The sequence below is a fragment of the Carlito syrichta genome, unplaced genomic scaffold (assembly GCF_000164805.1).
Source record: "Carlito syrichta isolate Samal-C Ts95f unplaced genomic scaffold, Tarsius_syrichta-2.0.1 Scaffold301804, whole genome shotgun sequence".
NCBI lineage: Eukaryota > Metazoa > Chordata > Mammalia > Primates > Tarsiidae > Carlito > Carlito syrichta.
Window position 1 is genome coordinate 209,971 of NW_007245900.1, and position 12,018 is coordinate 221,988.

Sequence of the window (12,018 nt, forward strand, 5' to 3'; positions counted from 1 at the left end):
GCTCAAAAACACAGATGCTTCAAGATGGAAGGTCATTCATTGTCAATTCTATCTTTAATGCAAGACCCCAGTGCATAGCTTCCTTTTTCTGTGCTCCCCCAGCCTCTGCATGAGACCCACCAGTAGTGGCCTTCTGACTAGGCTTGAGGCCATTTGCTCCACATTTGGACACTAGGGTGTTTGACAATTATTCCTAATATTTAACTGATATCTATTGTCCTTCACCTTCCATCCACTGGTCCTTATTCCATCAGCTGTAACAGTAACACAAAAACATCTGCTCTCTTTGACAGAAATGTTTTTTCTAAAAGTTGCAAACAGATTATACACCTGCTAAGTCCTATCTTCCCAAGGCTGGATACATTTCTGTTTCCTTAACCCTCCTTCATGTGACCTGATTTCCTGTGCACCAACATCCTGGCCACCCTTCTGGGTGCTTTCTAGTTGGCCAATATCTGATAAATATTGAATGTTATCAGTAATTATTACTTCGTTAATGTTTGCCTGGCGGAAAAGACAGACATGTCTCAAAACTCAGCACAGGTAGAGAGGCTTAACTTAAATAATCTACGAGAAAAATGAAGAGGCATTCGTGGTTTCTGATGAAGGCAAGTGCTTCCTTGGTAATCAACTCTATTACAAGGGACTTATTCAGACTGGCTGATTGGTAAAAGCTCCAATTCAGTGTTTTATTGTTTCGATCAGTCTGATGGTTTCTTTAAAAATTCTCCTTTACTTAAAATTGCAAATACACTACATTCTCAGAGAAGAAATTTAAAATGAAAGTCATGACCATAAGTTATATCAAATGCTCACCCCTATCAATGTAAATACTCATATGTAATTTCTCTTTTGCAAGTGACCATAAAAGACAGGTATGCCTTTCCCTAAAGAGGCACTGATTTGGAAAAGGTTGGGGCCAACGGCAGCAAGAAACCTTTCCGTAATTTTGGCTCAAATTTAAATATGTAACACTGGCTGTATGTTAAAGTGAGAGATTGTTCTACATTTCTTGGTATGTGGCATTTTATCATTATTTGTAATGAACCAAGTTTCCTGTCCAACTCACTTTGGTTCTAGGAGTTTGGAACAGCAAAGCAGAACACTCAGAGACCAGTGACATCCTCAATGCTGACTGCCCGTGATTATCCCCGTAATGTGTCCTGAAAATATTCATGCCAGGGCCACAGTCAGACCAAATCTGAATACCAGGCAGCGTGTGTTCAATGAGGTGATCTGCCTGCAGTTTTACTGTTGAAGATGACCAGACAGGGCAGGTTTCCTTGTCCGAGGGAAAAGCAACTTAGTGGCTAAATGCTTTTCCTGTCAGCCCATCCTATCCCCTTTGGTTTTGTGGTAAGAAAATAACTGAAGTTTAACTCTCCTGGGTTTAGGCCAAAACATCGTCTTTCGTTCTGTGGGTGCTGTTGTTTGGGGAAGAAAGGTTTCAGAACCCGTGACATGTGGCATTAAAAACATAATTCCATTCACCCACCTAAAGCTACGTGTTCCAAGTTCCAGCTGGTACTGAATGGATGTGTCCCCTCTGCCCTGGCTCCCTGGTTCCTGAATGTTGCTGTCTGTATCGTCTGTTGATCTAGGTTTAGCTCACATCCCAGCTAGGCCACCACGTCTTCTCTGCCATGCCCATGCTTACCCATTGCAATTAGCTAGTGATCTCAAGGGATGGCTGGTGACCACCTTGTGAACCGGGAAAGGCCTTCAACTGGGCCGCAAACTGACCTAAGCATATACATCTTGTATTTGATTCTCATGGAGAAGTCATGCGAAATTCCAAAATCTTTTTTGTTCAATTAATGTATTAAGGGAGTTGTGAACGCCTAGAAAAGTCTGGTGCTTATAGACTAAAATTGGTTAGTTATAACTAAGGTTTTTAAAATCAGTATAATATAAAGATATCTGATGCCCACACAGATCTAAGCGACATTCAGTCACTCATTCATTCTTTCATTTATTAAGTGCCTCCCATACACCAGGCAGGATTCTAGGCTCATATAAAACTCCTGGACATGCACACAGATATTTGGAATTCCTGCAAATTGTGGAAAGGGTGTTTTGTTCACATTACATGATTCGTGGTCTTGAGGCAGTTGTGAATTTCAATTGCATCTATTCTTTTATTCCTTAGTGATAAATTACTATTGGTTTAAGCTCTTTCATTAGCAATTTGATTTGTTATTGATTAACCATACAGTAACTAGTGATGAGTATCTGTAGCAGCAAGTTTTTGCTACAGATTTTTAATAATTAGGCTTGTATGCACATGATTCAAGAAACCTTCTTTTTCTACGTATATTGCAAAAACAGATTTGTTTATACCACCCTTCAACCTCAAATTGCTTGTACAGTGACTTTGCATTATATTCACCTAGTTACTTTAATCAGAAATTTGGGACCGGTTAGGGCCATGACCTTGGGGTCAGCAGCTCCGCCTGAAAAATGTAATAACTGCTAGTCCAAAGTGCTCTGCGAGTGCCCAGCCCTGCCCTCTCATTTCTCCCTCAAGCACTTGATCAACTCACGTCTTGAATTCACTGGACTACCATTTCCTGTAGACGAGGTCTTGTCTTATGACCCCAAAGCACTGTCCCTCCGCTGACATGCTGACATGAGCTTAATAAACGTGCAATTGATTGGTGTGCCGCATGACTGACGGAGTGAAACCTGATGTGTAAAGCTCAGCCATGTAAGCCGGGCCTGCAGCAGGATGCACATCTGTTTTTTACTCTTTGGCGCATGTGTGTTTAAGAAGTTTCATTTTAACACTTTAGTTTTCATAATTTTGATAGAATTTTGGCGAAGCACAACATGTTAAAGATGAAAACAAAAACATCAAGAAATGAATGCAAACTTTTAAAACATGTCTGACGCTTATCCAGGTTCCCACTGACGCTCACTGTCATACAGGGGTTGAGAGTCACTAATGCAGGCACCGCCTTTAGGGGATAAAGTTGTTAACAAGAAAAACAAAACAATAAAAGTTAGAATTCCACCTCTGAATTCATGGCTCAACAGACGAGTTGGAGTCGCCGGAGCTCTTTATTCTCAGTGTCACACTGTCCTATGAGGAGCTGAGCTGAAGCACACAGGCGCCCAAGAGATTAGATGATCTTCAATCCAATTTTAGAAGGCTGTGGTTACAAAATGTATCTCGGGAGAAATTTATTCTTACACGAAGTTGCTAAATCCTCATACATTAAATCAAATCAAGTCATTCTCATCAAAATGTTTGATTCAATGATACAGAAAAGTAGAAAAGGGAAAAGTATAAAAAGTCAAACGCCGTGTTGTAAAGTGACAGGTCAGTCGGACACCTGCACTGATGAGGTTTACCGACAGTTTCCTGCTCTGTGCTACTGAACAAACAGTGTTATTCGTCAGCCGGATTCTGCTTAATTCCCATTCACAGTTTTATTTATTTAAAGAAGAGTCGGTGCAAATATTAACAGGTGGCTTTACACCGTGGAGACATCGATTTCTTGAGCACGCCTTTCTCGCTCACTCCTAATATCTCACAGAAAAATCATCCAAGAGTCTCTGACGGTTTGTATCTTCTAACCACACCTACCTCGTATGACAAAACCAAAGGTGTTGCCTTCTTTATGCAACGTGACCTCCACTGTCCGGAAAATAACGCTCGATCCTTGTACAGCTGATACGGGAGAGAGAGAAGGAAACACAAGTTTTAAGTCACAACAACACTACGAAATTTTTCAGTGTGGCCTAAAACACTGCAGGTCCTTGTTGCAAGTAGTTTGTTCTGAGTAACAAGAAAGCAACAATCTCCTTTCAAAGAAAACATTAGAAAAAACTCATTGTAACGGCATAACAAATACCATCAGACAGTCATCTGCATGAGTGACACATGTAGGTCCACCTGGAAGTAAATCATGGCTCAGCTTTTTTCCTTCTGTATAGCCAGTTTCTAGAGAGAAGGTGAAGAATGTATGCTGTTTATTTAAACTGCACATGACCAGAGAGATAGTGTTTATTGGATAAGTAGAATTACTTTTTCTGTTTTACAGAAAATATTTAGGATTATTCTTCCTTGGCAAAATGAAAAACCAATGTGATTTTTGTAAAAAAAATTACATAAGATGACTTATTTATTTTTATTTTTGCAGCTGGCACACAAAGTATTGTTCTCAGATTGCTACCAATAATTAGGCTGATGCTAATAGATGTTCTGACACAGAAACATATGGGAAACGTAGAGATTAAACAAAGACATCAGCAATCCCCATGAAACTTGGAGGGCAAATGAAAGTCAAGGTACATTCAGAATATTACTGCAAACTAAGAAAATTAAGAGTAACTTAATTTTACTTGATACATCATTCTTCTGTCGTGGTTGCCTGATTATTGCTATGATTTCACAAAAGAAACTGCACATGTGAGGTTATGAGGTGTGGGAAGGTGTAGTCACTACAATAGTCTGTAAGATTCCTTTGGAGAACCTGTGAGTGATTCTGGTTGAATTGTATACCATTTCTGCATTGAAGAAAACATTTCCACAAATTGATATTTTATCATTATGATTACAGAGATGCTTTTATTCATGAAGACAGAAAAACCTGCAATGATGTATAGAAGTAGACAGTTTGAGATCCTTATTTTGAATTTGTACATTGGTATCGAATTATCGAATGCTGTGTCCATTGTCATAACACATTTTTTACATTGTTACCAGATCCTGAAGGGCTTATTATATAAAACTATCAACAAGCAACCTATTTATAGGCAGAATTTAAAGGGGTCTTTTAGAAAAACGTCTCTTGCCATTTATAGAACTAGCAAGTAGTTTTAACTAGTCATTAATTATGATTATTTTTAATGATCAGATATTCTGAATCCTCAAGGGAACAGATATGATTATGAAAAGTACACATTTAAATTCATAAAACGGCACACTATTCGGCTGGGACATGAAGTCCAATAAAAATTTGAATCTGCTGGAAAACAACATAAACCTACAGCTGAACAAATGTTTTGGTATACTGCTGATTTAATTAAATGTCATATTCTTGCTACCAGGGGAATTTCAGCTTATTCTAATCAACTAGAAACAGTGCACGCAAACAGCTAAAAGTGGTGAGATACAGTTTTAATTAAATGAAAAAAAATTGGTTCATACCAAATCTTCTCTTATTTCCATGACCCCACAAGCCACTTGAAGAAATTGATTAGAAATACGATCTTTTGTGTTCTTTTGGTAAGCGAGGAGAGGAGAGGATGGAGAGAAATAATTAATGAGCATATCCTGTGTGTCCAGAACTCTGCAAAGCGGTTTACAAATATTATTTTGTTGAATCATTAAATTAACTTCAGATTATATACAGCCAATTCTCATTCTGGGCCACCTGTCATTGTTGGCTGACGTCTGTCACAGGATTGCAAAGTCTGCCATTTTAATTTCACTTTAGCTCAATCTAGCCGACTACTAAATCTCGCAATCGAAACTGAAAGTCGATATAAAGATTTTGGATTCTTTGCAGCTTCAGATTATGCCCCTGTTGCTCTCTATCACTTACCAAGATGATGTGAGCGTTGACTGCATTTCAATATCATGAGATACACTGGTCTTTCTAGTTGTCACTTGCTTGGCTGGCTGTGGGTGGCTGGGTTTTCATGCTCAGCACCGGCCACCCTGTGCCGCCATATACATTGTACTCACTACTTCCCATGTGAGTTGTGTACACACAAAGATCTAGTAAAAACTCACCCGGAGGATCAAGGGCATGGGAGAAAACAATTTCACAGGGCAAGACATTCTCTCCTCAGTGTCTGAGCTGTGCTGCTGTCCTTTGTTTCTAGACGTGAATATGCATTTACTTCCGCAGTTACTTTGCCCCGGTGGCTTAGATCCTTCAAGAGGATGTCCTCCTCACCTGCCCTCCCACTCACGCCTGGTGGGAGGAGGGGCGCTGTGAGCCCTCCCTACTCTACATGCTGCCCGTGCCCAGGTGACTTGCCCAGCTGACATCCCGTGGGAGGTTGAGAGATGCAGCAGGCCGGCTCGGTGGCTCAGCCTGTCATCCCGCGCTTTGGGAGGCTGAGGGGAGGGGATTGCCTGGGCCCGCGGGTTTGAGGCCCGCCTGGGCAACTTGGTGAGACCTCATCTCTACAACAAATCAAAAAAATGAGCCGGGTGTGGTAGTGCACGCCTGTAGTTCCGGCTACTTGGAAGGATGAGGCGGAAGGGTCGCCGGAGCCCAGCAAGTCAAGGCTGCCAGTCTGGGCGACAGAGTGAGACTCCAACTCAAAAAAAAAAAAAAGAGATGCAGCAGAGCTGGAAATGCGCATCGCTGGCTGGCTGGGCCTGTCTTCGGTTCCCTCTGACATTGCCGCAGAAGAGCTTCAAGGGGCAGCTGCTGCTCCTTCAGGAGGAAGCCAAGAAGGAGGCACACGGAGGAGGCTGGGACTGGTGCACTCTCTCTCCCTCATCACCGTCACCAGCACCATCACTATCACCACCGTCACCGTCACCACCATCACCACCATCTTCGCCACCATCATTACGTCCACCATCGCTGCCACCGGCACCACCACCACCATCATCAACACACCACTACCGTGTCTGTTTTGAGTTGAGAAGTAAGAAGCCTGTCCCAGGGACGTGCTTTCACACATTTATTTGAGTTTAAAAATGACTCCTTTAGGTAGAAAGCTAGTCTCAGTTAGCTGATGGATTAACAGTGAAGACTGCCTTATTTTTTTTTTTTTTAAGATAGGGTCTCGCTCTATCGCCCAGGCAGGAATGCAGTGGCAGGTTAATAGCGCACCGCAGGGCAGGCATTTTTTAATTAAATGAGGCAAATCTGTAGCTCCAAGGTTTGAACGCAAGCAGAATTTAAAGACATATCAAATGAACAACATGCCAGAAGTCGTGTCCTTTCCAACTCTTTAAGCTGATGCTGAAGAAGTGTAGGTACTATCTAAAAATGGATCACAATTATTTAACATCTCAAAATTCTTTAGGGGTTATGGGGCCAAACTTTGAAGGCACCACTCTAGACCCACTTTTAATATCTAAATATCTAAGGCACACATTGGTAACGTTCTCTCTAAACACAATCTCAAGGCATCACGGTTTTAAAGTCAAAAAGAACTGTAGTGCTCCTGTAGACCACTCGTTTCACTTTTGTAAAGAATCTGAGGCCAGGCATGGTGGCTCACCCCTGTAATCCCAGCACTTTGGGAGGTCAAAGTGGGAGGATGGCTTGAGCGCAGGAGCTCGAGACTTGCCCAGGCAACATAGCAAGACCTCATCTCTAAAAACATTAAAATTATAAATTTAAAATTAAAGAAAGAAACCCAATCTCAGAAAAGATAAGTGGCTTGCCCAAGATCAAACTTCTATTTTTCTTCTATCAGATCCCAGGTGTGCACACATACACACGCACACACAGGCACACACGCAACCCTTCCTCCAGTTCTCTCTGAACTCCGGGGTGGTCTGGTCTCAGATTACTGCCGTCCTGGCGAGCCTCTGGTCGTGGCCTCAGCAGCTGGTCCTTCAGTGGCCGGCTCCCTCCGCTTGCTTCTGCTCCAGTAGTTTGGGTAGTGAAGGGCAAGCGTCTTCGTCCCTTCAGACTCTCTGGACGCCAAGCTCACATTAATATCTTCAAGCATAATAGAGAGGCCGAGACCACCCTTGGAGAACAGACCTCTTCTATCCGATTTCTGCCTGGAGAGTCTTGCTTTGTGTGTGAACACATCTGCCCTGGTCCATCAGCTTTGTCGAGTGAGGACGAGGCTGGTGCTGTGTCTTCACCACACCGCGACAGGTGTCAGTGCCCGAGCATTTCTGACACCCATCTCCTCTAACTCTGAGAATACCGTATTTATTCAGGCTGTTGCCTCTCTTCTGGAAAATGCTAAGAGCTTTCGGACTTGAAGCCTCTGGTCTATTCTCTGTGTGGCCTAAAATCTCAGCTCTGATGGGGTGTTCCCGGCGTTCAATACCTGCCAGTGCCCTGTGTCCAAGCTCCATCAACATGCCATGTCTGGCCTTGCTGGGTCCCTGTTCAGCTTTCTGGTCTCCCCCTCCCCCGGGCCTCACTGGGTCCCCTCTCGGCTCTCTGGCCTCACTCCTCCCTGCCCGGCCTCCTTGGGTTAAATCTATCTAGATCTCTGGCCTCACCCCTCCCCGCCTGGCCTCATCCCTCCCCAGACCCGGTCATTCTTCCCTCTATGCAGCTCCAGTCTGTAGATGAACCTGGCCCTGACCTTGTGTCCCCCTGCCCTGCTGTGTCCCTGCCTAGAATGTTCCTTGTCCTACTTGATGGGCTCTGCCGTCTTCAAGTCCCCCCGAGGCCTCCCACACTGAGTCACCCAGGACATGGGCACATCTTCACCACTGGCCTCCCCTGGAAGTGGTCCTGAGTTCTTTTTAGGAAGGAGCTGTGGCATTTCGACATCCACCTCCCTGGTGGAATAAACATGTTTCTGGCTCTAGGGATCTGGCTTCTCTCCCCTCCTGGCAGTGGCTTGAGAGTATGACTCCAGGTGACGCGACTCTTAAAGTCCAGGCACTTCCAGAGTAATAGGCAATAACAGTAGTCACAGCTAACGTGATTAGTTACTGAATCACGTTAAGTAGGCCGGGCTCGGTGGCTCAGCCCGTCATCCCAGCACGGGGAGGTCGAGGCGAAAGGATTGCTTGAGCCTGCGGGTTTGAGACCAGCCCAGGCAACTTGGCGAGACCTCGTCTCTACAATAAATAAAAAAACAGCCATGGTAGTGTGTGTCTGCAGTTCCAGCTACTTGGAAAGCTGAGGCAGAAGGATCGCTGGAGCCCAGCGGGTCGACGCTGGGGTGGCCGTGAGCGTGCCACTGCACTCCAGCCTGGGCAAGGGAGACTCCAATTCAAATAATAATAATAATGTTAAGTAATATCTTAATATCCCAAGTATGTGATCTCGGTCTATCTCACGATGACTTGAGGACAGCGTTGAATCAGCACCGAAGCCCTTCTCCTGCTACAGCCATTTTACAGGTCAGAAGCCGGAGGCTCAGAGAACGTAAATAACACGTCCACAGTCACAAAGCTGCCATTTAACTAGTGACACAGCCTATTTTACTGCCTACCCTTGCTGAGCATGAAAACATGTGGCGAGGTTTTAGAACACGGTCCTAAACTGATTTTGTTATGAACTGACTACCAGATTTTCTGCTGCTGATTTTCTGCTAAGAGGAAGAACTTGCGACCGGTCACGTGCCAGCGCCCTGAGTGCCCCAACCTGGTCCCCAGACTTCAGACACCCTCAGTGTGCCCAGTGCTCGCCAATGCCTATTTCCAGGTCAGCTCTCTCTCCCAAACTCCAGACCACAACTGCAGCTCCCGACATTTCCTCTCACAGGCCACAGGCACCGCCGAGGTGGCATTTCAGACAACGAGCTTCTGATCTTACCCCACCAATCAGCTCTACCCATGCTCTTACCCACCCATGTGGACGGATGCTCCATCCTTCCAGTCGCTCAGGCTCAAATTCTTGGGTGCATCCTGGACAGCACAAGCCACGGCAAGTCCACGAGGAAATCCCGTTGGTGCTGCCTTCAAAACAGATCCAGAATCTGACTGCTTTCACGGCCTCCATTGCCATCTTGCTTGGACCACTGCAGTAGCCTCTGCAGTCTACACTCAACACGGTAGCCAGAGAACCTCCAAGAACACCAGTCTTGGAGGCTCCTCTGCTCCAGATCATTCAGCTGCCTCCTGTGTCTTTCAGAGCAAAACTGAAGGATTCCCCCGCCGGCCTACAAGGACATTCCACCCTCTTTCATTTCTGACCTCGTCTCTGAAACCTCTTCTGGTTCATTCTGCTACGGTCCCACTTCCATGTGTTTATGGAACAACCCCAGGTACATACCTGCCTTTTGGTCTCAGCACTGGCTGTTCCTTCTTCCTGGAACTCTCTTCCCCCAGAAACCTGTACGGCCAACTGCCTTGCCTCCTCCAATTTGCTGGCCGGTACTCCCTTCTCATGAAGTTGTCCTAACCCTGCCCTTGGTTTAAAATCGCAATCCCACCCCAGCCCCGGCATCCCTAGCCGTCTCCTCATTCTGCCTCCCTTTGCCCTGCATTCGTGACCCCTGCCATACAATTCACTTATTGATATACTTTTACTTTATCTGCCTTCTCCTGCGAGAAGGTGAACTCCGCACCTTCAAACTTCTGGTCCACAGTGGTGGCTGGAACACAGAAGTGCTCAGCAAGGCCATGACGAACAGATGGATTCTACCAACTCTTCACACTCAGTCTAGGTGCTCTCACTGGCAGGGAGGAGCACAGCGCATCCCTGGGGCACACCCATGTCAACAACCAACAGTAGGAGAGGGTGCTGGGACAGCTCGGCTGGAGGAGGGCAGAGCCCTGCACCCGCACCCCCACGACCATGCACGAGCGCTCCAGAGCCAGGCAGCCCGGGTTCACATGCTGACTTTGCAGCCACTAATCTGGGGAAGACACTTAGCTCAAGTCTCTGTAAAATGAGAAAACTTGTGGTAATCATGCCCACCTTGCAGTGCTGATGGATTCCTTACTGATCAAAACCTTTTAGAGAGCCGGCACCATTCCAAATGTTGTACGAATACTCAGTTAATACTCGTAACTAATCAATGAGTAGGAACTAATATGAATCCCATTTCTCAGGTGTGAGAACTGAGACCCAGAGAGGTTAAGTGACTTTCTGAAAGGCATGAGGCCAGTAGAAGGCGGAGCTGGGATATGAACCTGGCTATCTGACACTAAAGTTTGTCTGAGCTATGCTGATTCTTCTCACGGTGATGATTAAATAACTCAATGCAAGTCAAGTCCTTTACGAGACCGGACATTTGGTAAGAAATCAACACATGTTGCCGACTATTGTTACTTGATAATAGTGTGTTCTGAAGCCACTTTCATGCTGCAGACATACATACCTACACGAGTCATTAGAAAGCATGCTGAACTCACTTTCCTAAGCCAGTCGCTAAGTTCCAGCCTGCACAGGGGTGCCAAGTACCCATGACCTGGATGTGTCCCGACGGCTGATGGAAACAGCAGAGCGGCAAAGCCAGTGTGTGCAGACCCCTTCACAGAACACCGGCTCTATGTGACCTCACGGTCACCTGCACACTTTTTTTATTTTTTGAGTTGGAGTCTCACCCTGTCACCCAGGCTGGAGTGCAGTGGCACACTCACGGCCTCCCAGCGTCAACCCGCTGGGCTCCGGCGATCCTTCTGCCTCAGTCTTCCAAGGAGCTGGAACTACAGGCGCGCACTACCATGCCCAGCCAATTTTTGATTTATGGTAGAGATGAGGTCTTACCAAGTTGCCTGGGTGGGTCTCGAACCCACAGGCTCAGGCCATCCCCTCGCCTCGGCCTCCCAAAGTGCTGGGATATCAGGCTGAGCCACTGAGCCCGGCCCACCTGCGTGCTTTTGAATTCTCCCTGAGGAGGTACCATGTTTCTCAATGCAAACGATTCTTAAATGTCAAGAAGCTTGCTCTGGCATTCCTGTCACGAGACACTGCTGGCAAAAGGGAACGGTTAAGTTGCCGGTGGCTGTGGGAAAGAGGGGGTTCCACTGTTCTGGGCGGGGAAGATGACAGCAGTCCTCAGCAGATTCAGCTACCAGCGGTCAGCTGCAGGCTGAACATAGTAAGTGGAACATTCTAGAAACGAGCCTTCATAAGTGTTCACTCTCCTGCCGTGAGGAGCAGCGTGATGGACTCTCATGCCATCTGCTCCATCCTGCCCGGGACAGGAGTCACCCATGTTGGGCATACCCACATTGTCTACACGGCCTGCCCTGGCCACTTTGGAACTGTCTTCGGAACAACTGAATTGGCTGTTGCGGTCTTGCCGTGCTGTGGTCAAGGGACCCTTATTTGACCTCATAATGGCCCCAAAGTGCAAGAGTTGTGATGTTGGCACGTTCTTATAATTGTTCTATTTTAGGGATGTGTGTATGTATGTATTTTTTGAGTCAGGGTCTCACTCTGTCACCCA

The 12,018-nt window shown here is 45.8% G+C and overlaps 1 protein-coding gene across 1 annotated transcript in view; it reads right to left on the reverse strand.

Annotated features, from left to right (window-relative positions):
• The window catches only part of GRIP1 (glutamate receptor interacting protein 1), a 388,420-nt gene that overhangs the window by 126,722 nt on the left and 249,680 nt on the right, over window positions 1-12,018 (reverse strand). Inside the window, exon 5 of the mRNA XM_008055267.2 lies at window positions 3,590-3,673. Within this exon, the coding sequence (XP_008053458.1) occupies window positions 3,590-3,673 (84 nt within the window). The remainder of the gene's footprint in view (window positions 1-3,589; window positions 3,674-12,018) is intronic.